The 25,382-nt window shown below is 41.4% G+C and overlaps 1 protein-coding gene across 1 annotated transcript in view; it reads right to left on the bottom strand.

Moving 5' to 3' along the window:
- Positions 1-25,382, bottom strand: part of SNTG2 (syntrophin gamma 2) — a 391,266-nt gene that overhangs the window by 270,828 nt on the left and 95,056 nt on the right. Inside the window, exon 8 of the mRNA XM_033937548.1 lies at positions 5,104-5,191. Within this exon, the coding sequence (XP_033793439.1) occupies positions 5,104-5,191 (88 nt within the window). The remainder of the gene's footprint in view (positions 1-5,103; positions 5,192-25,382) is intronic.

Below are 25,382 nucleotides of genomic sequence, written 5' to 3'. Positions count from 1 at the left end.
ATTTACAGGATAGTATGACACAGGACCTGCTTACATTGGAAAGATGGTCCTCGACCTGGCAACTGGGCTTCAACGCTGGGAAATGTAAGGTTATGCACCTCGGTAACGGTAATCCATGCAGAAATTACACCTTGAATGGGGAAACTTTAACTAGTACTTCGGCGGAACGAGACCTAGGAGTAATCATCAGTGCAGACATGAAAACTGCCAATCAAGTGGAGAAGGCTTCATCTAAAGCAAGGCAAATGATGGGATGTATCAGTAGAAGCTTTGTCAGCAAGAAGCCTGAAGTCATAATGCCATTGTACAGAACCATGGTGAGACCTCATCTGGAATACTGTGTACAATTCTGGAGGCCTCATTACCGTAAAGATGTGCTCAGAATCGAGTCGGTTCAACGGATGGCCACCAGGAGGATCTTGGGTCTCAAAGGTCTCTCATATGAGGAGAGACTAAACAAACTACAGCTCTACACTCTAGAAGAACGTAGGGAGAGGGGAGACATGATTGAGACATTTAAATACATCACAGGACGTATCGAGGTGGAAGATGATATCTTCTTTCTCAGGGGACCCTCTGCCACCAGAGGGCATCCGCTCAAACTCAGGGGCGGGAAATTTCGTGGCGACATAAGGAAGTACTTCTTCACAGAAAGAGTGGTTGACCGTTGGAATGAGCTTCCAGCGCAGGTGATCGAGGCCAACAGCGTGCTGGACTTCAAGAATAAATGGGATACATATGTGGGATCCCTATGAGGGTCAGAGGAGGAAAGAGGGGATCCCTAAGAGAGTCAATCTGAATAAATAGTCACTAGGTATAGACTTAAGAGGAAGGGACAGTACGGTGGGCAGACTTGATGGGCTATAGCCTTTTTTCTGCCGTCATCTTCTATGTTTCTATGTTTCATATTAAACTGAAAGATTTGGTACAGCTAATATACATAATATCATGTTATCTATATTACTTGTACCTAATAGAGCTGCAGGCTGAGAACCAGGGAAGTCACTACTGCTCCTTGAAATTTTGGACATCATTAAACCTAACACTGAATCAGGTAAAAAACTGAAATTGTAAGCCCTCCAGGGACAGGAAAATACCTATTATATTTGAATGTAACTTGCCTTGAGCTATTACTGAGAAAGGTATGATCTAAATCCAAATCTAAAATTCAGTATAGGCACACTATGAAGTACAGTACTCCCCTGAAATTCCAGGAACCCCCGCAAATTAAAAAAAACTGCAAATACGGTTTTTAGGCAGGGGAGACAGGAGAGGGCAGCTGGAGAAGCAGGAGAGAGCAGCTGGAGCGCCGGTGCCGCCTTTTCCTGTACTAAAGTCGGGCCTCACCATAAGAACATAAGAATTGCCGCTGCTGGGTCAGACCAGTGGTCCATCATGCCCAGCAGTCCGCTCACACAGCGGCCCTCTGGTCAAAGACCAGCACTCTAACTGAGACTGTTCCAGTTCAGCAGGAACTTGTCTAACTTTGTCTTGAATCCCTAGAGGGTGTTTTCCCCTACGACAGACTCCGGAAAAGCGTTACAGTTTTCCACCACTCTCTGGGTGAAGAAGAACTTCCTTACATTTGTACAGAATCTATCCCCTTTCAACTTTAGAGAGTGCCCTCTTGTTCTCTCCACCTTGGAGAGGGTGAACAACCTGTCCTTATCTACTAAGTTTATAGCCTTCAGTACCTTGAATGTTTTGATCATGTCCCCTCTCAATCTCCTCTGTTCAAGGGAGAAGAGGTCCAGTTTCTCTAGTCTTTCACTGTACAGCAACTCCTCCAGCCCCTTAACCATCTTAGTTGCTCTTCTTTGGACCCTCTCGAGTAGTACTGTGTCCTTCTTCAAGTACGGTGACCAGTGTTGGACGCAGTACTCCAGGTGAGAACGCACAATGGCCCGGTACAGCAGCATGATAACCTTCTCCGATTTGTTCATGATCCCCTTTTTTATAATTCCTAGCATTTTGTTTGCCCTTTTCGCCGCCGCCGCACATTGCGTGGACGGCTTCATCGACTAATTTATCAGAACTCTTTCCTTGGAGGTCTCTCCAAGTACCGCCCTGGACATCCTGTATTCGTGCATGAGATTTTTGTTACCAATATGCATCACTTTACTCTTATCCACGTTGAACCTCATCTGCCATGTTGATGCCCATTCCTCGAGCCTGATTATGTTACATTGCAGATCTTCGCAATCCCCCTGCGTCTTCGCTACTCTGAATAACTTTGTATCGTCCGCAAATTTAATCACGTCGCTCATTGTACCTATGTCCAGATCATTTATAAAGATGTTGAAGACCACAGGTCCAAGCACCGAACCCTGCGGCACCCCACTGGTGACACTCTTCCAGTCCGAGTAATGTCCATTTATCCCCATTCTCTGTTTCTTATGCTCCAGCCAGTTTTTTATCCACGTGAGTATTTCACCCTTGATTCCATGACTCGCAATTTTCCGAAGTAGTCGTTCATGTGGAACCTTGTCAAATGCCTTCTGGTGATGACAGATGCCAGCCTTCAGGGCTGGGGAGACACTGCAATTGTTGTCCTGTTCAGGGGTGTTGGATGCCCTCTCAGAGGAAATGGTCAATCAATTGGTTGGAGCTCAGAACTATTTTTCATGCTCTGATGCAATTGCAGAAAACTGGTGGGCAAAGCGGTCAGGGTCTTCTCCGACAATGTGACAGCAATAGCCTATGTCAATCACCAGGGAGGGACAAAGAGCACTGCCCTGGCTAAGGAAGCCCACCTTCTTTTTCTTTAGGAGGAACGTCACCTCCTAGTGCTGATGGCAGTGCTGTGGCGGGGGCTGACAATGTTCAAGCAGACTTCCTCAGCAAACAGACTCTGCATCTGGGTGAGTGGGCCCTGTCCGCAGTGACGTACCGAGCTATAGTGTGATGCTGGGGTCAGCCCCGCTTTGACCTCATGGCCATGCCAAGAAACAAGAAAGTGGATCGCATCTTCAGTCGAAGATCCAAGCCCAGAAGCGAGGGGCTCAATGCTCTGGTACAGTGGTGACCTCAGGAGATTCTCCTGTATGTCTTTCCTCCTTGGCCGATGATCAGCTGGACTATTCGGCAGGTTGTGGTCCATCCGGGCCACTTCTAAACTAAACCTTAAGTTTATATACCGCATCCTCTCCATAAAGATAGAGCTTGGCATGGTTTACAGGTACTTTAATAAACGAGGGCAAAACATAATAAGAATTAGTAGTTATAAAGAGGGTAGTGAACTTTACATTTTTGAGAAAAGCCAGGTTTTCAGATGCTTTTGGAATAATTGGAAGGAGCCCAGATTCCTCAGCAGGGCAGGAAGGTTATTCCAAAGCTTAGTGATTTTGAAGAAAAGAGATTTCCCTAATTTTCCTGCATGGATGATGCCTTTTAACGAGGGGAAAGATAGTTTAAGTTTTTGGGTGGATCTGGTAATGTCAATTCTCGAAGAATTTCAAGATCGTGGAATTAGAGAAGGAAGAATGCAATGTAGGATCTTGAATGTTAGGCAGGTACATTTAAAGTGAACCCTAGAAATCACTGGAAGCCAGTGAAGTTTTGACAGAAACAGGGAAAAATTCTTGTGGCTCCAGATTGGCCTCGCAGAACGTGGTATACAGATCTGATGCATCTGTGCAGCGGTTGCAGCCTTCGGCTGAGTGCCCATTCATATCTCCTCACGCAACGTCCAATATCCATGGAGGATCCAGGTCATTTTGCTCTTACGACATGGTTCTTGAGCATGCAGCCGTAGAGCACAAAATATATTCTGCAGAGTCTGCAGAGTGTAAAGCTCTTCTTGGGACATACCAGGACTTATCTAACAAATACTGGCACAACTTCTGATACAAGATTTTGTGGACCATTAACAACAATTTAGAATTAATTCTGTCTGCAACTGGGAGCCAATGCAGCTTCAAAAGAAAAGGTGAAATATGATCATATTTATCAAGCCCACATTGTAGCTGGTCAAATATTACAACACCAGTAGAGAGTGCACCAATGTTGCTGGCAGTCCTTTGTAATAATAATCTAGACCAGTCAATATCAGACTTTGTAAGACCTTCTAAAAGTCCTCCTGGGAAATTAAGGCTGTAATTTGTTCAACACTCGATTTAAAACAGTAGAGGAGTCTGGTATCAATGCGTTAGATAACTGAATCTCTTTGGGAAATTAATGAGAGGAATTGGATGGAGCATATAACAACTCTGTTTTAGATATATTCAGCATCAAGCAATTCTCATTGATCCAGACAGTAACCTCATCAAAAATATCCTGTTACTGCCCCCTCTCTTCCCCTCCTACCCGACAACGCCATCATCACTGCTACTGTTTCTCCAGACCAATAGTAGTAGTGGTGGCAAAAACAGAAAAAATGAGATTGTGGGGCTGCAGTGATGTTCATTTTCATGACTGCTGGTCCTGCTCCTTCTGACATCACTTCCTGTTTTGGGTCAGTCAGCAACCTTGAGCATGACCAGTGTGGCCATGCTCACTTTCTTTGTTTTTGCTGCTGATGCTGAAATAGCAGCAGCAGTGGGGTGTTGGGTATGAGTAGGAAGATCCTGGTGGTCTCTTGCCCCCTTTGGATTTTGGGAGATATGCCAATCTGTGGCTTCCCCGTTCCAGTGCCTATGCTTTGCCCAAAACCCACTCCTGAACAAACCTGTACCAGGGGTCACACACATACTTGCATGTGAGGATAATTTTACAAATAATATTTTGCATGCATCTACTGGCATTTACAGTATGTATGAAAATTATTTTATAAAATTATTTCCTTAGGCGTTCAGAGCTGATTTTGCACTAAAATATATGGTTTTGCTTAAAACTAAGCTAGTATGAAATTGTTTAAACTTCCCCTACTGTTTCTATGTTACTCTTTGTCCCATCGTCATGAATGCTGTACATGGTTGATGTATCGGTGGAAAGATGAGTAATGCAAGCAGGGGGTGAAACAACTGGATCCATTATGCATATCCATGTTATTCAATTATAGTCTTTGCAGAAATTGTTTAAGGGTATGCAGTACTTCTTTTTTTCTTTTCCAGAAATATTATAGATGACAGAACAACTGTCTAGGCATAAATGACTTTATCTTACCTAAAGGTAGCTTCAGAAATGATGGAGCTTCCCTGAGGTACTGCACAGTGATGGTAACTTCATCACCAGCATTTCGGAGTAGTTGAACCTGTTACATGAAAAAATACATCTCTTACCAAAATGGCACCAGAGAAAGATAGTCATTACTAATCTTTAGTTTGGCTGGCTTAAATATTAGATAAATAGGGCAGCAACCTTTGAAGGGGCAACATGGAGGAGCTGCACTGAAAACAAAACAATAGACCCTCATAGCCATACAAATGCAAATAACCATCAGCAAGTACTTTCACCTGCATGGAGGGTAGGTAAATTTTGAATAGCCTATTTATTTGGATATAGTAAATGAAATGACAGCAGATAATGATCCGAATGGTCCATCCAGTCTGCCCAAACATACACTCTCTATAATTTAATGATTTAATTTAAATTGTTCTTTTTCTTAGATATTTCTGGGCCAGAAACCCAGAGCTCTGACCAGTACTGTGCATAGGTTCCATCTACTGGAGTCTCTGTCAAAGCTCACTCCAGCCCACCTAAACCATATCAGCAGAGACTTCATGGGGGGAGAGGGAGGGAGGAATAAGGCAGCATTCTTGTCTCCAACAGCTCTCAGGAGGTTAAATGAAAGAGCTACCAGAGGAAACTTTTCCAGTGGCTGACCTGAACTCCCACGAGGATCCAATGCAACAAGAGCCAAGTTAGTGGAATTCAGAAGTGAAAACAGAACCCATGGAGTGGGTCTAAATAGTATGGACTACAATTTTCAGGCAAGAAAGAACCATGAACTGTTTGTTTGTTTGTTTTTTTGTGTGTGTGTGTATGTGTTTCTCTCTCTGATCAGCCAAGCTGGCTTGGTCAGAAGGCGCTAGGTTGCAGAAAACCAAGCTCTTTTGGAGAGAAGTTTTTGTTTTTTTTTCTTTTTGGGGGGATGTGAATATATGCGTCACTGTTTAGGCAAGTTCTGCACATTAGCAGGGTCAGGTGAACTTTGGGTCGGGTAGATATTTATTTATTTTTAAAATTTATGAATCGCTTAAATCTAAGCGATGTACAAAAATATTTACATCCACAATTTCAAAAACAAACAAACATTATAAAATGCAGTAAACAAATAAATCAATCTCCCCCACAAAATTTCCCTAATACTGAATTATTCAATTCAGAGACAAATAATAACCACAGAATTAAAGTCATCCACAAACAACTGTGTGTTAACAATTTCTTGAAAGACATATAATCTTTGCATAATCTCATTTACCTGGAATTGAATTCCAGAAATTCTTATCAGCAATTAAGAAAATAGACATTCCAGATTTTACATAGTGAATCTCATCTGGTGCACAGTATAAGCTTGTTGTGTACAAGATCAACTAGAGCTTAGCCTTAGTAGAAGTGTGTATAAGAGACTGGACTGTTGGATTTGCTAATGAACTACATACCTGCCTAAGCCAAGCTAGGCATGTAGAAAGGCATTGTGGGGTGAGCAGAGCTTGGCTGCTGATAGGAATGGACATGTGATCTGTTTTTCTCCCTCCCTGCACTATTGAAAGCTTCTATACTTAAAAATTTTCCCTTTCTGAGGTATTTTCTTCTTATAAATTGGAAGAATATGGCATCAAGAAAACAGACAAAATTGAAGACTGCCCTTGTGGCTGCGGGTGGAGGAGCAAAGAGACACAAACAGGATCCTCCAACTCCATCTAAGGTGCCATTAGCAGTGGAACAGGGAGAAAACAGTGATCCTGTCATGGAGAAGTTAAAAAAGATACTACATTTAATACAGGATAATACAGGATGGTTCATAGACAGTGGAGCGAAAGACGTCAACGCGCTGACAATCCAGCGCTGACAATTCGGCGCAAGACAGAAGCGCACGGGGATAAATTAATTTTTAAAGAGCTCCGACGGGGGGTTTGGGGTAGCAACCCCCCCCCACACACACTTTATTGGTTAGTGTTCGTGCTGCTGTTGGCAGGGGGGGGGGAGTTCGGGGGGGTTGGAAAACTACATTATAGTGAACACGGAACTTTTTCTGATTTTTTTTGGGAAAAGTTCTGTTTTCTCTATGATGTGGGGGGTTTCACCCCACACATACCCCCGCAACGGCAGTGCAAACATTAACCAATAAATGGGGGGGTTGCCACCACAAACCCCCAGTCGGAGCTCTTTAAAAATTATTTTTTCCCCTGCACGCTTCTGTCTTGCGCCGAATTGTCAGCGCTGGATTGTCGGCGTTCTGGCGTCTGGCGCGTGATTATCCCATCACCATACAGGATAATGCAGATAAGCTCACTTCAATTCAGTCAGAGGTTTTCAGCTTGTCACATAAATTATCTATATGTTCCACTAGAATGGACCAGTTGAACAAAGAGTTTCAGGTGTGGAAGTTGAATTGGTTAAAGTAACAGCTGACAGGAAATTAATTTCTCGCCTTGAAAAGGAACTAGAAAATGCAATTATAGCAGTAGAAACAATATCCAACTGTTAGGTCTCCCAGAAGGAGTGGAAGGTACTAATATAACTCAATTCATAGAAGATTTCTTACCTAAAGTATTATCAATTAAATTCTCCTTTACACTGGAGATTGAAAGGGCATATCGTGTTCCAGCACATAGCTCAAACAACCAAAGGGGTCCAAAACTAGTGATTATAAAACTTTTAAGGTACCAGAAAACGCTTCAGGTCTTGAATACAGCGAAGCAAATAAAATCCCTTAACTGGCAGGAAAGTACAATTCCAGTACTTTCTGACTTTGCAAAGTGTATTGATGCTGTAAGAAAGGAAGTTTTGCTTTTGCATCCCCAGCTTCAGCAGCTCGGTGCTAAATTTGGACAGTTTTATCCAGCAATTATGAGAGTGACGATTAACAACAAGACAATGAATTATGAAAACCCAAAAGAATTTCAGGACTTTATTACTAAACAGGATGAACAGATGATATGAGGAGACAGTTGTGTGGAGGAGTTCTCCTTGACTGGTGTTATTATGAATGACATAATTTAGAAGGTAATTTGCTTCACAAAGAGAGAAGTAAGAGCGGTTAGTGTTATTTTAATACTGACAGTTGGATTTAGAATCCATTGAAAACAGAATTACTTAACTGACTCTGGTTTGACTTATGGGATTCCATGCTGTTGTTTTCTATTGGAATGTCCAGCTGCTTCCTGATTGGTGAATGTCATTTGGATATTGACAGCTCTGCAACAAATAAAATCCTGGCTCTGATTGCCTATGGCTTCCTCTCTCTTTGCCCTCTTCTGTTGTAATGTTTTATGACCTCTTAGTCCTGCCTTTCCCCTTTGGATGTAGTTCCTGTTTCTGATGGACACTTTCATTGATGAAGGGGGTGCCAAGATTCTTTTACACAGACCATTCAGGCCAAAAATAAAGAGCTACAGGAGACAAAGGTACGTTAGGGCCTTAACGCGCGGAATAGTGTTCGCTAAAATGTGTGTGCGCTAGCCTCTACCGCCTCCTCTTGAGCAGGTGGTAGTTTTTCAGCTAGTGCATGCTATAGTGCGTGCTAATCCGGTGCGTGCGCTAAAAAAATGCTAGCGCGCCTTTGTAAAAGGAGCCCTAAGGAGGAAAAGGAAACAATTACTGTGCTAGAGAATGAACTGCAGGGTATTATATGCCTAGAATATTTTATTGAGGTTGTCACTCTGAGCTGTAAAGATAAGAATGAAATTGCATTTTGGCTTGCTGTGGCTTATACTTGATTTTATGAAATATATACTTATTCTTCATATATTAATTAATTTTTTTATTCTTTTTATCTATTAATTTTTTTCTATATAAAACATCTTTTACAATGATTTAATGATTTAGGGCCTGTTTTACAAAGCCGCACTAGTGGCTGCAGTGTGGTAACGGCCCCGAAGCCCATACAGATTTAAAGGGCTTCGGGGCCGTTACCGCACTGCAGCCGCTAGCGCGGCTTTGTAAAACAGGCCCTTAGTTATTCAATATATTATTCATGGACTAGATACATGAAATATTTACATATTTATTACATATTTTAATATATACAATATTAGTCATGTATATTTGCTATAATGTTACAATGTTATTATATGATAGGAAGAGATGAGAAGGAAGAAATTTTTAATTTTTTCAACAATGGTTTTAGTAACTTATCTAAGTTGATGAAATTGCTGAAATGTTAGACTTTGGTGATAGTATGTATGAGTAGTCTGTAATTCAATTATTATATCAAAAATGGTATTTAGGAGATTGTAGGGTTTTATTTTTTCTTATACAGTATTAGATAAAGTTAGTGTCAGGGGGTGGGAAGATCATAGGTCTGCCTATATTCATCCAAGCTGACCATGAATTATTCAAATGGGTGGAAGAGGGGATGGAAATGGGTGGGTGGGGAGAGGTTCATTCTTTCATATCTTTTAATCAAATAAAATGCCTTTAAAATGGACTTAATCACCCCATAAGGAGGAAAAAGGTATTTAATTTTCTGAAATAGCAACAGGCAGATATTTATTTCATACAAGTGACACATCTATCAACAGTCCAGGCTGCCAAATTAGAAGTGTGGTAGATAAAAATTTGTTGTTTTTTTTTTGCACCAGCAACAGGGGAAAATGCAGGTGTGGCAATCCTGATTAATAGGAAGATCTCTGTTACATTTGATAACTTTCGGGCTGATTCCATGGGTAGATGGCTCCATGTTAATATGACTTCAGGAAAAGATATTCTGATGCTTCTTAATATTTACGCACCTAATACTAATCAGGCGGATTTAAAAAAAAAAAAAAAAAACTCCATCAAATAATTCTGTCACTGGCTACGACTAATTTAATCGTAGCTGGAGACTTCATTGCTGTCATTGATCCAATAATTGATAAACAACCGAGAAGACAAGTAAAATCATTAGGCCTGGATAATCTTGTAAATACATGTGAATTAAATGATATATGGCGGATTTTTCATTTTAATGCTCGTGAATTTTCATTTTGCTCCCAAGTTCAGAAATCATTTTCAAGAATTGATTATTTTTTGTTTCTGACCATCTAATTCAACAAGTTACAAAAGCCAGCATAGACCCAATCATTCTGTCGGATCAGTTCACTGAAGAAGAGTCTGGTAGACCTGTTTGGAGATTCGAAAATGCACTGCTTGTGGACTCAAACTTTCTTGAGGAAATTCAACTAAAAATGAATGAATATTTTCAATTCAATACCTCAGAGGAAATATCTTTGGATACTTTATGGGCTGCTTTCAAGGCTTATGTAAGAGGGCAAATTACTTCATATTCGGCACATATCATGAAATTACTCAGATTAGAATTCACTAATTTGGAACAAACTATTTTGACATTAGAGTCACAATTGGCATTGAAATGGAAACAAGATACTTTGACTGCCCTGTTGAAAGCTAAATACAATTATAATGAGATTTCCTCACAATTGGCTAGGAAAGATTTGTTTTGTCAGCAAGCAGTGTATTATGGAAACTCGAATAAAGCAGGAAGATTATTGGCTAATTTTCTTAAAGCTAAAAAGAAAAGAATAAAGATTGCGGCCATAAAGGATGAAAATGGTAAAATATATATCCATATTGCGCAAGTTTTAAGTATTTTTTTTGGATTATTATAAAGCTTTATATTCTTCTGAACTTTATTCAAATAAAGAAAATGATGGAAGAGAATTTTTAAATTTAATTAAGGGACCATAAGTTCCTGAGCATATAAAGGAAAAACTTGAGGCACTTATATCATTCACGAAACTCCAGTCAGCATTGAAGTCTCTCAGATCTGGATCTGCTCCGAGTAGTGATGGATTCACAGTGGAGTTTTTTAAAGTCTTTTCAATCTATACTGTTACCTCATCTTTTTTAATTGAACCAATCACAACCTGATATCTGACCGAAGGGTCAGTTATCGGGTACTATGGCAGAAGCTTTAACCATAGTTTTGCCAAAGCCAAATAAAGATCCCATGTTGGTTTCAAATTACAGGCCTATTTCTTTAATTAATGTGGACGGGAAAATTCTGGCTAAATTATTGGCTCTAAGACTAGTCAAGGCTCTCCCTTATATAATTGGTATGCACCAAACAGGTTTTTTTGCTCAAAGATATTCTGCAAACAATACCAGATTGGCATTTCATATGCTAAATTTAGCAAAAACAATGGATGATCTGGCCTTCTCTGTCTCTTTGGATGCAGAGAAGGCCTTTGATCGTGTAGAATGGACTTTTATGTAACAAGGAATCAATTGGTTTGGAGTAGGTTCTGGATTTATGCAAATGATTCAAACTTTGTATAGTTCCCATTCTGCAAGATTATATATTAATAATTCTTTTTCGGAGCGTTTTGGACTGAAGAGAGGAGTGAGACAAGGATGTCCCTTATCTCCTTTGCTTTTTGATATAGTTTTGGAACCCTTTTATTGGTCATTCAGCGGGCGAATGAGAAACAGGGAATTCCATATGCAGGTCGGGACTATAAAGTTTTGGCCTATGCAGATGATATTTTGCTTCATTTGAAAAATCCTGAATCAACCATCCCTCATTTATTGGAATTGATTGATCGTTTTGGAAAATTTTCTGGATATAAAATAAATTGGAGCAAATCAGAGGTTCTTCCATTGAATTTACATTGTGTAAAAGGTTTATTTGATCCATCCCCGTTCCTTTGGAAGGAAGAGGGTATAAAATATCTGGGTATAATGATTCAAAAAAAAACATTGGAAGATACAATGACAGTAAATGAAAAGTCTTTATTGTTGAAAGTCAAAGAAATGTGTGAGCATTGGAACCCATTACATCTTTCTTGGTGGGGGAGAGTACAAACCATCAAAATGATAATTTCGCCTGTAGTTTGCTACCAAATGAGTATGTTGCCAGTTTATTTCCAAGGGTCCTTTTATAAAAAAACTGAATGGGATTCTTACAAAATTCTTTTGGCTTAGTAAAACTTCTAGAATTGCCTTAGTATCTTTGCAAAAATCACAATCGGTGGGTGGGGTAAATTTTCCAAATTTTTACAGATATCATCAAGCATTCATTTTGCGTCAGGGTATGTATTGGATCCTTCCTGAACTCATGGAAAATCTGCATGATTGGCTGATATTGGAAAGTCATCTTATGGCCCCATTACATCTTAGCCATATTTTGAGTATCAAGCTGCCTAGAATATACAAGGTAACACAATATACTATAATCCACTCAATCAAGAAACTGCATATAACATTCCTACATTACTATGCCATCTCTTTTCTACTCAGGGAAAAAGGCCTCAGAATTGGAGCCTACGCACAGTCTTATCATAGACTGAGATAGTCAGCGTAATTTTCAATACTCCATGCTCCAGTCATCGGCCAAAAAACCTGAATTCTTTATTTACTATTTTTTCTTAACTATTTTTTCTTAATTTCAGATTTAATTTAGTATTTTTATTTTTTTAAATTTTGTTACTTAATCTATATTTTAGAGTATCGTTCAATACTTTTCAAAAGATACCAGAAATGCACTTCTCCATTGATTTGAAGAAGATTGACAGCTAGTTACTTATCTTAGTCAATGTTTGTTCTGAAAAATGTTCAGAACAAACATTGAAAACTACGCTGACTATCTCAGTCTATGATAAGACTGTGCGTAGGCTCCAATTCTGAGGCCTTTTTCCCTGAGTAGAAAAGAGATGTCATAGTAATGTAGGAATGGTATATGCACTTTCCTGATTGAGTGGATTATAGTATATTGTGTTATATTGGATATTTATGCCACTCGGGTTGGTAAACTTCAAGATGTGTAGGGCTTGGGCTCCCTCCTGGCCCCTTAGGACTCGGGGGAGGGGGGGGATTTGGGGATCGCGGGGCAAGAGGGCTTGGGCTCCCTCTTGCCCCGATCTTCATTGGGGGTTCAGGGGTGCTGCGGGGCAGAAGGGCTTGGGCTCCCTCCTGCCCCGATAGTGTCGGGGAGGTTGGGGGTGCCACGGGGCAAGAGGGCTTGGGCTCCCTCTTGCCCTGATGTCCTCGGGGGGGGGGGAGGTTGGGGATCGCGGGGCAAGAAGGCTTGGGCTCCTTCTTGCCCCGATGTCGTCAGGGGGATGTGGATTCTGTAACCAGTGTTGTTTTTGACAGACACCGGTTACAGAATCCAGCTTTTAGGCGAAGGACTGGCTCCTCCTTCGCCTAAAAGCCCTTGTTTTGGACGTTTGGGGCTTAGGCTTTTTTTAGGTTGATTATATGGGATAAGTTTAGACGTAGTGGTGGTCTGGGCGTTTAAACAGTTGAACATAGAGGCAGGCCATTATTAAAAAAAAAAACCTCCTTTTGGACGTATTTTTTGATAATGGACATTTTCCCTGCTTCTACTTTCAACGTTTAAGGCCTTAGGCCAAAAGGGAACTTAGACATTGTTTTTTTATTATGCCCCTCTATATATTCATGTATTGCACTATTTAAGTATGAAAAATAATAAAGAATTTATAAAAAAAAAGGAATTGTTTATTGGATAGAAAACAGGGGGTAGGATTAAGTGGTCATTTTTCTCAATGGAGGAGAGTAAACAGTGTATTGCTACAGGGATCTGTACTGGGACCGGTGCTATTTAACTTATTTAAAAATGATCTGGAAATTGGAACAACGAATGAGGTGATTAAATTTGCAGATGACACTAAACTGTTCAAAGTTGTTAAAATGCATGCAGATTATGAAAAATTGCAGGCAAACCTTAGGAAATTGGAAAACTAGGAGCTACATAATAATTTTTTAAAATATGTCTAAAAACTCGCCTAAATTGGCACTTGGACAATCAAAAAGACAGGTCAACCAAGTACTGATAATCGAACAGGGTTTTAGACATATCAAAACTAGCTTAGGCCTTTTCCCTGCCTCTGTGCGCTGAGTGAAAAGTGGTGTTTTATAGGAGTAGGTACGTAGTATTTAGTCGTCCAGCAGCCATAATCAAAAAGTTTGACATTTTGCCTGGATGGAACTTATACATTTGACTTAGACTAAGGGGTCCTTTTATCAAGCTGCAGTAGGGGTTTAACGTGCATAATACCATGCCTACTGCGCTAGCCGCTAATGCCTGCATTGAGCAGGCATTAGTTTTTTAGCCGGCCAAGGGGGTTAACATGTGATGAAATGTCCAACGTGCCAACCCCACTAGCGCAGCTTGATAAAAGGACCCCCAAGTCAAAACAGGTATAAGTTCCAGATAAGGCTGCTGAGCTGATCGCGGCTATCTTCACCAGCAGGAGAGATGCCTAATGTTCACCGCAGGAGGGATGCCCAGTCCCTCCTGCCAACACCGCCCAGCTCCCCGAAAGTTCACTAGCAACACCCATCTACCCCCTAAAAGTTTGCCTCCACCTGGACCCCCCTCCCTACTAAGAACCCTTAACCACACCTGGATCCCCCACCCCCACAAGGTCTCCCCAAGCCCCGCCAAGGACCCATCCTAACCTTATCAAGACCCCCCCCACTCCCACAAGGTCCACAAAAAACCTCCCAGACCTCCCTAACCTGGTTTAGTTCCTCGGCCGGACCACCTTCACAGGAATGGTGGGTATGCCCCTCCCTGTTGCACCTTGGGATGCACCGGGGAGGGGACTAAGGGCCTAATTGGCCCAGGCGCTTAAGGCCCCCTCCTGTTGGAGGGGCCTTAGGCTCCTGGGCCAACCAGAATCCTAGGCCCATCTCCCAGTGCATTCTGCGATGCACTGGGAGTGGCCTAAGATTCTGATTGGCCAGATCCCTTAGGCAACTCCCCATAGTCCAATTCTGGACTAAAAACTACTTCAGTCAGAGTTCACCTCAGTGCTATTAGTGCTTTTCATGTTCCAGTCAACAATAAGTCTGGCCTCTCATCCTCTTGTTTCCAGGTTTATGAAGGGACTTTTCAATTTCAGACCTCTGCTTAAGTTGTCTCCAGTTGTCTGGGATCTCAATGTAGTCCTAGCCACTTTGATGAAACCACCATTTGAACTAATGGCTTCTACTCACCTCAAATTTCTCACTTGGTCTTCTTGCTGAATGAACCCTGCTCCAATAATTTTCCCTCCTTCCTACCTAAATCCCAGAACTTGTAAGGGTGTTAGAATTACCAACGGTCCTATCACTCCTCCCCAAACCCTTCTTGAGAGTAATAATCTTGATAGAAGCAGCAAATTTATCTGTCACCCTCATGCACTTTCACTTATATGGGAAGCTCTACTTCCAATCTACACGAGCACAGGAAATCAACAACACTCTGTCAAATGAACAATGGTTAATAGGCCTTTAAAATCAGCTCCTATACTGCACCTTATTTTTGGTGAATCACAAAGTTTTATGTATGACAGTAATACAAAATAAGGTGGATAAAAACTGTTAAGCCATCCCTCAAAATTTATTTTCTTGATATAATATTCTCCTCTTTAATTTTGCCTGGATTCTCTGACTTGTACTTTGATTGAGGTCTAAGGATGTTTGTATTTTCTTTTCTTCTTTTTACCGAATTCTTGTATCAATGATTCTTTCTGTAGTACCTAAACAAGTATGTACTTGCATATAATTTTCAAATAATTATATGCAAGTAATCTAATATAATAAAATGCTAGGCCGCGCATGCGCACTAAAAAAACGTGTTCCCTGATCCGTCGCGAAAACACGAGTGCGCATGCGCGCGTTTTACGTCATCACCTACTCTCCACCTCGTGCCACCGATCACTGTCGTCACCTGCTCTCCACCTTGCGCCACCGATCACTGTTCCTCCTGCACCATGCCACGCCAGGCATGTCCGCCGCCGGCCTCGAACTCCTGGGGGCAGGCGGCGCGACCCGCCCAGCGGTGCTGAGCTGAGGTCCCGCCTCCCGCTTCCGCCTTACACTGAGATCCGCGATCAGGGTTGCCATGGAAACCCCGCCGCAGCCTCGCGGCTAGGTAGGGGGGACAACAATCGCGCTTATGTTCAAGCCGCTGCCACGACTCCTCTCTCGAACCGCACCAGGATCAAGAGAGGAGCTGCGGCGGGGGCTTGAGCATAAGCGCCATTGTTTTCCCCCTACCTAGCTGCGAGGCTGCGGCGGCCTTCCTCACCCGGCTCACATTGAATCCAAGTAAACAACCGGGGCTGCCTAAAGAAACAAAGTTTCACAGTGCTTGGCCCGCCAAACAATTCCTGCCGTTGCCGAAATTTGCCCCACCGTTCCTTCCCTTCCTCCATCAGGTACAGTTCAGCTCCGCCTATGTTAAAAGGAGCTGCTTTGAAATTGGAGCCCTGCCGCCACCGTAACACGTTCCCTCTGCCGCGGTCCCATATGTCAGAGAAGGGGCGGGACCAAGGCAGAGGGGAAAGTGCTACACCAGTGGCAGGCCTCCGATTTCGACGCGGCTCCTTTTAACATTGGTGGAACTGCACTACACCTGATGGAGGGAGGGAAGGAAAGGTGGTTGTGCGCTGTTGAGCCCCTCTTTGCCCTCAGACCCTCTCCTAACTGCTCCCTCCTGTCTCAGACCACTGGGGGGAGGTGCCTGTCTTCAGCTGCAGGGATGGAGGGAGGGAAGTAGAAAGAAGGGGCCCTGACAAGCGAGTTATCAAAAGCCAACCATAGCCTGGGACCCCTACATGGTATGAATAATGACCAGACAACAAAAGGTAAGAAAAATAATTTTATTTTCTGTTTTGTGATTACAATATGTCAGATTTGAAATGTGTCTTGAGGGAGGCTGCCGCTGCGGCTTTGGACAGAGGGGCACCATTTTCGTGGGAGCCGGCCTTCGGAGAGGCATGGGACGCGGGGACAGATGCGGGAGGGGCTGCCGCTGCGAAGGGCTTTGGTGGGGGAGCCAGCCAGACCGCGAGTGTGGGGACGTTGTAAGCGCGGATTGGTCAAGGAGCCGCCGCTGCCGAGGCTTTGAAATTGCTCTCCCACCGTCACTCCCTCCCGCCCGCAGGAGACATCTAGCACCCGTTAATCTAACGGGCTTAAACACTAGTAATAATAATAATAATAAATATATAAATATTTTTTTAAAAAAATAAGGTGGATAAAGTGGCCTCTAATCTTAATTGTCGTGTCAGTCTAATGTTGGTACAACTGAGCACTTGTTTTCCATGTGCAAATCTACGTGATTTCTGGACAGCTGTTTGGGACAGAATTAATGTTGTTTTGCATACTTAATTATCATTCAAGATGATTGTTATTCACTCTTTATGTTTATGGGACCATCTGTCTGGTGACTGTAAATGCTTATTTGATATTCTGTTTACAATTACTTTGAAAACTATTTTCACAAAATGGAAAAATAATCAAAGAGCTTCTTTTACTAAGATATGCTAGCGTTTTTAACACGTGCTAAAGATTAGCGAGCGCAAATCATGCGCTAAATGAAAAATGCTAACTCAAGCTCTATGGAGGCGTTAGTGTCTAGCGCGCGTGGCATTGTAGCGCGCATTAAGCGTGCGCTAAAACCGCCAGCGCACCTTAGTAAAAGGCGCCCAAAGAGTTTATTTTACATTTTGGTGGAATTCTATTTGTTTAATCTATAAATAGGAAACAAAAATTACTGAGTGCTTGAACCATATTGGTGTATAGGAAATGCTAAGAACATTTTTTCAGTATTTTGTTAAATGTAATTGCTCTGGTATATTGAGCTTTTATTTGTTTTATGTCTTCATTGGAATGACCTGTTAGAATATAGTTGATCACTGTTACAATAGCTCCCTTTATTACATTCCTCATGTTGTTGTAAATTCTAGTCATTGCTTCAATACTACTGCTCTTTTTGATTTTTTTAATGTTTCTTGGTTTTCTGTTTGTTTGTTTTGTTGTACAGAAAACAATAAAAATGATTTGAACAGAAATATTTATCTTGCATAAATGTCTAAATCCCCATTTTACAAAACCAGTATATACATGTATCAAATCATTGTGTGCAAATGACAAAAAGGTATGGTCAGGATGTGTTTGGGTGGGACAAGTGCTTGGTAAGTTCATAGACATTTATTCTTCATTTTGGAAGGAGGACTAGATATCTATACAGTGTTCCCCCGGTCATTCGCGGTTCGCGGTCCTGGTCATTCACGGATTTTCCAACCGCGAACGACCGGGCAGGAAAGTACAGCCGCAGCGGCAGGAGAGAGCAGCCGGAGCGCCGGCAAGTGAAGGAAATCAATCACGGTGTGCTCCGCCCGCCTCTTCCTGCACTAAAGTCGGGCCTCTTCAATCAGGAGTAATGTATACTAAAAGATCAGGACACCTGCTACCATGCATGTTTAGGATTTGGTAAATAGCTGTTATTGAGCAGTACTTCACTGGATTTGTCCCCTTAATCTGTAAGAACATAAGAGTTGCCATACTTCCATCAAGCCCAGTATCCTGTTTCCAACAGTGACCATGATGCTCTCAGGATATTTTCATTATTTATTTATGAGTATTTTCTGTCATTTGTTAACCCTTGACCTGCTTATCACCATTTTTCTTGGTTAATAAATCTTTGAAATAGTCTTTATTTTGATGTTTTCCTTGATTTAAATGATTAAAAACAGGCATATTTGCAAGGGAAATATTTCAGAGCAGTGACTATAGAACACTGACATTGTTCCAATGCACTTTCATAAATGTACTGTATGATTTGATTTAACAGCACTAAAAGTGAGAAAACATACATTCATGATATACAATTATCCATAAAATCTCTACATAATGGGCATGTTTGCCACTGTACTATCACCTAGATGTAGTATAACAAATATAAATGCTTTTTATTATTCTGCTTTCAATGATATATACAGCACTTATGTTAAACCTATTTATCTGATAGACTGTTCTTAACTTTCAAAGAAATAGGTTGTGGACGCAAGATGTTGTCTGTGTGAAAGGATGTGTCTGGAGCTAGCACCTACCTTCTGAGGTTGTGTTGCTGATAAGGATTCTTGCCCGTTTCATGATGAACAAGACACTGGTTGGACTTCTTCCTATCTCATTTTGTGCTCCCTGCATATTCTCACCCTAAGCGGGGAATTTCCTTGTTTTCATTTCCAACACTAAGGCCCTCTTTTACTAAGGGCTCCTTTTACAAAGGTGAGCTAGCGTTTTTAGCGCACGCACCAGATTAGTGCACGCTATTGTGCACGCTAGCTGAAAAACTACCACCTGCTCAAGAGGAGGTGGTAGTGGCTAGCACGCGCGACATTTTAGCGCGTGCTATTCCACACGTTAAGGCCCTAACGCACCTTTGTAAAAGGAGCCCTAAGGTACGCTAACCGAATAGCGCACGCTAATCAATTTAGCACATGCTAAATGCTAACGCATGCATGTTAGTCTATGGATGCTTTAGTGTTTAGCACTGACTAATCGGTTAGCGCACCTTAGTAAAAGAGGGGATAAGGCCTCTTCTATCAAACTGCGATAGCAGTTTTTTGCATAGGGAGCCGTGCTGAATGTTATGCGCTGCTCCTGACGCTCATTGAGTTCCTATGAGCGTCGAGAGCAGCGTAGGCCATTCAGCACAGCTCCCTGCGCTAAAAACTGCGATCGCAGTCTGATAGAAGAAGGCCTAAAAGGATGTAACTCTAAAAGATTTCTGGGTGTTTGGAGTAAAACTATAAGTGGTTTATTTCTGAATGCAATCTCTTACCAAATGTTTAGAAGATCTGTGAAGACTTATTTATATGATAAATTTGTTTAAGAAATTGTGGTTATATGATAGATATTTTTCTGTATGTATTTCATCTGCGCCTGGCAGATCTTCTTGATGTAAACCACTTTGAACTGTTAAGGTATTAACGTAGAACAAAATCTTTTCCAGAAAAAGGAAAATGGTAAAACCAGAGGACATATTTTGAGGTTGAAGGATGGGAGACTCAAGAGCCTTCTTAATGGAATGCGCTCCTGATAGAAGTGGTGGAGAGGAAAATGGTGACGGAGTTCAAAAAAGCATGGGATGAACACAGATGATCTAGAATCAGAAAATAATAGTAAATATTGAAGAACTAAAGCCAGACTTGCACGGTCTGTGTCTGTATATGGCCATTTGGGGGAGGATGGGCTGGGGAGGGCTTCAATGGCTGGGAGGGTGTAGATTGACTGGAGTGACTTCAGTAGTTGGAACCTAAGAACTGTACCAGCAGAGCTTTAGATTCTTGCTCAGAAATAGCTAAGGAGAAGAAGAAAAAAAAAAAACCCACCCCAAAACCAATTTTTAGATTGAATCAGGTTGGGCAGACTAGATGGACCATTCAGGTCTTTATCTGCCGTCATCTACTATGTTACTATGTATTATTATTGAATGTGGTTGTATAGGACTAAGCGTTAACTATAAGAAATGGCTAAGGAGCACTAACTGAGACATTTTCTCACTGGTTTATTTTTTCAATTTTCCAAATTATTTTGGATCATATTTTTCTTTTCTAAGTAGTTGAAAATTGAAGTTTATATTACTATTGTTTTAAGCTTGAAATATTACTTCTGTATTATTTACTATTATTTCTTAAGTATCCTTGTTTGGGTGATATGTGTTCCACAAGGTTCACCAATCTCTCCATCCCTGTTTAATATATACCTTAGAAACTTAGGAAAGCAGTTCTCTTGTACACAAATCCAACTATTCTCCTTCGTGGATGATATTCTTCTACTTTGCCCCACCCAAAACTCCTTTGAGGCCACTACCCAATACATAGGGAAAGTTGTGGAAGATCTGCATACTTGGACACAAAAGAACTTTCTCAAACTCAACAAACAGAAAACTAAGGTGCTTTGGCTCAGAAACTATAGCTCCTTGCTGCATACAGAATTATCTCTGAAAACAGGGGAAAAACTCAAGATTGAGAGACCTTTTAAGTAGTGGGTGTCACTGTAGATTTGGCCCTATGGCTAAAAATTTCTTCTTAGATTGAGGCAATTGAGGGCAATAAGATCCGCTTTGAGTCAGACAAGCTTCTGCACATTGGTACCTTACCTGGACTACTGCAATTTCTTATATGCAGAATAACTGAAAAGGATTGAAGGAGGCTACAGCTGCTTCAAAACACAGCAGCTATGCTAATTTTACCAAAAGAAAATTAAAAAAAGTAACCCCACTACTGCATGAACTACAACCGCTACCTGTGAAAAAAAGAATCCAATATATGGAGAAAACTCCACTAGACTAGTCTCAGGAATCAATGTCACAAGCTCCTTCTACAACTCAAGCGCTTCAAGCTAGCCTTCCTATCACCTCTACGGATACACCAGAAAAAGTTATATGAATCCACTTTTGAATACCTCGGCCCTAAAATCTACAACGATCTACCACAGCACCTGCGTCAATCTGATTCATATTTCCATTTTTAGAAATCTGCTAAAGACACATCTCTTCTCCTTGAACTAATCATCTTGGAAATGCCTAAGAGATATCTGTTCTTAACTAACCTGCTATTGGCTACCTATTGCCATTACTCTTGTTGTAAACTGCATTGAATCCTTGTCAAAATGTGTGGTATATAAGAAACTGTATGGTATGGTATGTTTATATGGAAAATATTAAACTTAAAAGTTAAAAAAAGAAATATGTTGAAAACAGATATTGAATGAGATATTTACATTCACTATCAATTGTAGACTCATGCATGTCAGTTTTTCAACTCATCAGTATCCATATTAAGATTTGGAATGATTTTCTTGGTTTGTTTTTTTGTTTTTTTACAGGCCAGTCACATAACCTAATCAGTGTGAATCTCAATGCTAATTTGCATGCTAATGAAATCATCAAAGAAGCATCTAATTTTCCAAAATTTGATTAATATGTATTTGAAACTAAATGGGGTAAATCAAGTCTTAAATGAGATAACTATCACTCATAGAAAAGGAAGTGATTTATAGACTTGGCTATACTAACTATACTGAAAAAGAAATAAAACTACTTTTAGATTAGCCAAGAATATCTACTACAATAAGGGAAAATTATCACCAGGGAACATTATAAGGACCTCAGGATATTGGCAATGGCTACTTCTGAACAGCCTTTGCACACTAGGGCCACTTGCTCAAGAGCCATTCTGTAAGTCCAAAGCGCTCTGAATCCTCCAGGGTTATTGGTCCCTGTGTGAGTAACCCCAGATGACAGGGTAATCTGAGACCCTAGTCCCTCTGTAGATGGATCAGATCTGCATACCATGATCATCCTGGCCAGTCCAGAGCCACAAGAACTACCAACTCTATGTGCAACTTTATTCTCCTCAGAACTCTTCCTATTATAGGTCATGGAAGAAACAAGTAAAGATGCCCTGCCTGTGACCATGGCTGTGCCAGGGCATCAAAGCCAGCTCTTCCTGGCTCATATGTTTATGTTTTATTAATATTTGATATACAGCCAAATTAGGAAAGGAACTCCATTAGAGATAGGAAAACTAGAGAAGATAAAGAGATAGCTGAAAAACTGAGCCGCTTTCTTGTTGTTCATTGATGCCATCAGATTGACCATTGGGTGCCCCCACTGACTCACAATGCAGTCAAATGCATCCTGGGATATAGCCCATTTCCAGGATCTAGGGTCTGCTGGCTGAGAAAATGCACATGGTTTACTCTCACAACATGTGAGAGGAAATTGGAAAGGAAGCCAAATTGTGCCCTTCACTGCTCCGGGTCATCACAGCTTTGATCTTTGGTGGGAAGTCCCACCCCCTTCAAACCTGAAGCTTTTCTGCTTCCTCCCCAGTCCTTTAAAGGGCTGCTGAGCAGGTGGGCCTCTCTCACAGGCAGGCCCTGCCAAAGGGCCCTTTGTATGGCCCTTCAGACGGACCAAGCAGGACTCTATGTTCTAGTCCTCTCAAGTAGGACTAAGCCAGCAACCATGCACATACTCCCCCTGCACACCCGCACAAACTTAAAACCCTCAGTTCTTCCTCCTAACTACTGCACTCTTTGCTCAAATGATGCCATTCCACATACCAGTTATCATAGGTCATGGGAGATATGGAGACCTAGCACCTAACACCCATAAAAAACCCACACCAACTAGAACCTACAACCCCAAATTAATAAAGACCGTCCTGCATGTGCTCACAACAAACATAGTCTCAGCAGCTATGGTAAACGCCAGATAAGTCCTCAAAAAAGACCTCATCATAACAGACACCATCGCTGACAACAAATTGAATATCCTCCTGATATCGGAAACATGGCTAAAAGATAATGATGGGGACACTCTGGGTGTTCTATGCCCAGCAGGCTATCAAGCATTGGCATGATCTCGCCTCGACAAAAGGGGAGGAGGAGTTGGCTCAACCATCACATAATCTTTTTTGACCTACACATCAAGTCCAAACTAGCTACAGTCTGGGAAAAACCACAGTCCAAAGCTATATTTGACCCCAAGTCTGTCCACCTGGAAACCTTTTCCCTCAACATCCCTAAACTAATGATAGACAAAGACCCCCACAAACAGCTTCCTAAAGGAAAAAGCTGCAGCCTGACACAGGGGTATTAAATCACTCTACAATCAGCTAGACACAAGACTAAAAAGGCCCATTTCTCCAACCTAGTATCCAAGATCCCAAACAGATCAAAGGCCGTCTTCACACTGACCAAAAACCTGTTCTCAGCCTCACAAGGGAATAATCAGTCCCCACAAACAAACAGCGAAACCCTTTCCACTTTCTTCCATGAAAAATAGGCAACATACGTGAAGCCCTAGACTCGGAAGCCAAGACCCTTCAAAATAACAATGATGCCATATAGCTTGATAATGCACATGGCCCAGAAACTCTTGATCACTTTAAACCAGTAACCTCTAAACCCCACATCTATCCTAGACCCATGCCCCTTTTCTACTCTTCTGCCTGTCAATGAAGTCTTCCTAGAATACATCTTGCCATTAATAATCAAATCCTTACTATGAGGTGTGAATCAAGTAACTTCAGACCTGTCTCAAAAAGACTCCCTCTCTACCTACCAATCAGGTTTTAGGAAATATCATAGCACAGAAACAGTCATATTAGAAATCATAGATGAATACTGGAGATTTCTTGATAAAGGGGATGATGTATTACTGATTCTTTTGGACCTAATCACCGCTTTGATACCATAGACCATTCCCTTCTCTTGTTCAGGCTGGAATCCGTGATATTGCATTAGGGTGGTTCTCCTCCTTCCTAAGTGAAAGATCTCAGAGAATACTACTAGGCCAGACCACATCTGAACCAAAACCACTTAGCTATGGAGTGCCATAGGGTGCCTTACTATCTCCACTACTTTTCATCATATATGTCAGACCAGTAATTGACATTGCAGAAAAACACCACATCCAAATCCATTCATTCACCACTGATATCCAGCTCTACCTTCCCCTGGGCCCAAATCAATGGAGCTCTGTTTTTGATGCATTTAGCTGTAGTTTGTTTATGGTCATCCAATCCTTTATTTCAGATAAATAGCACTTTAGTTTCTTAGATGACCATAAACAAACTACAGCTAAATGCATCAAAAACAGAGCTCCTCTGGGTTCACAAAGAAAACTACACATACCCTTGTCCCCGCCTTTCTTGGGGAAATAATAGCCTCTCAGCCAAAGTTAGCATCTGCATCCTGAGAGTACTACTGGACTCAAATCTATCATACACTGACCACGTCTCCCAAATAATGTCAACCTCCTTTTACTACCTCCACCGACTGAGGAGCATCCATACATACTTCTCAGAGCCTGAATTTGGCCAGTTACTATATGCTTTTGTGCTGTCTCATATGGGAATGCATTACTAGTAGGCCTATCTTCCAATAAATTTTCTCGCTTTCAATGTGTCTAAAACGTTGCAGTCCACCTATTAAAAAACATGAGCATCCATGACCACATCACCCCCAGTGGTAGCATCTGTTCATTGGCTCCCTATCAAGAAGCGCTATATCTTCAAAGCCCTAGTCCTGGCATTCAAAACCTTCATGAAATTGGTACCAGGCTATATGATTTCCAAGCTACCAATCTATAACTCAAGTCAACAATTAAGATCCCCAAAAGAAAGACAGCTGTCCCTACTCCCTGGAAGCGCCCTCAGAACAGAATCAGCCCACAGGCACGCCTACTTGCACTTCATGCCTAAACTATGGAACCTCATCCCTCCATCTATCAAAGAATTGGACGACCTATGGAACTTCAGGAAGGCCATGAAAACCTTCTTCTTTACAAATTACATTACATTACATTAGGGATTTCTATTCCGCCTGTGCCTTGCGGTTCTAGGCGGATTACAGTATAGAAAATATCTGGGACATTCCAGTAGAATTACATTTCAGGATAAGAGTAAGTTACAAGAACAGTAATGAGTTATGATACTACAATTTCACAGAAGATAATACTTATTACA

The sequence above is a fragment of the Geotrypetes seraphini genome, chromosome 3 (assembly GCF_902459505.1).
Source record: "Geotrypetes seraphini chromosome 3, aGeoSer1.1, whole genome shotgun sequence".
Lineage (NCBI taxonomy): Eukaryota > Metazoa > Chordata > Amphibia > Gymnophiona > Dermophiidae > Geotrypetes > Geotrypetes seraphini.
The sequence above is the reverse complement of the archived record's forward strand: the minus strand, read 5'-3'. Positions and strand labels throughout refer to the sequence as shown.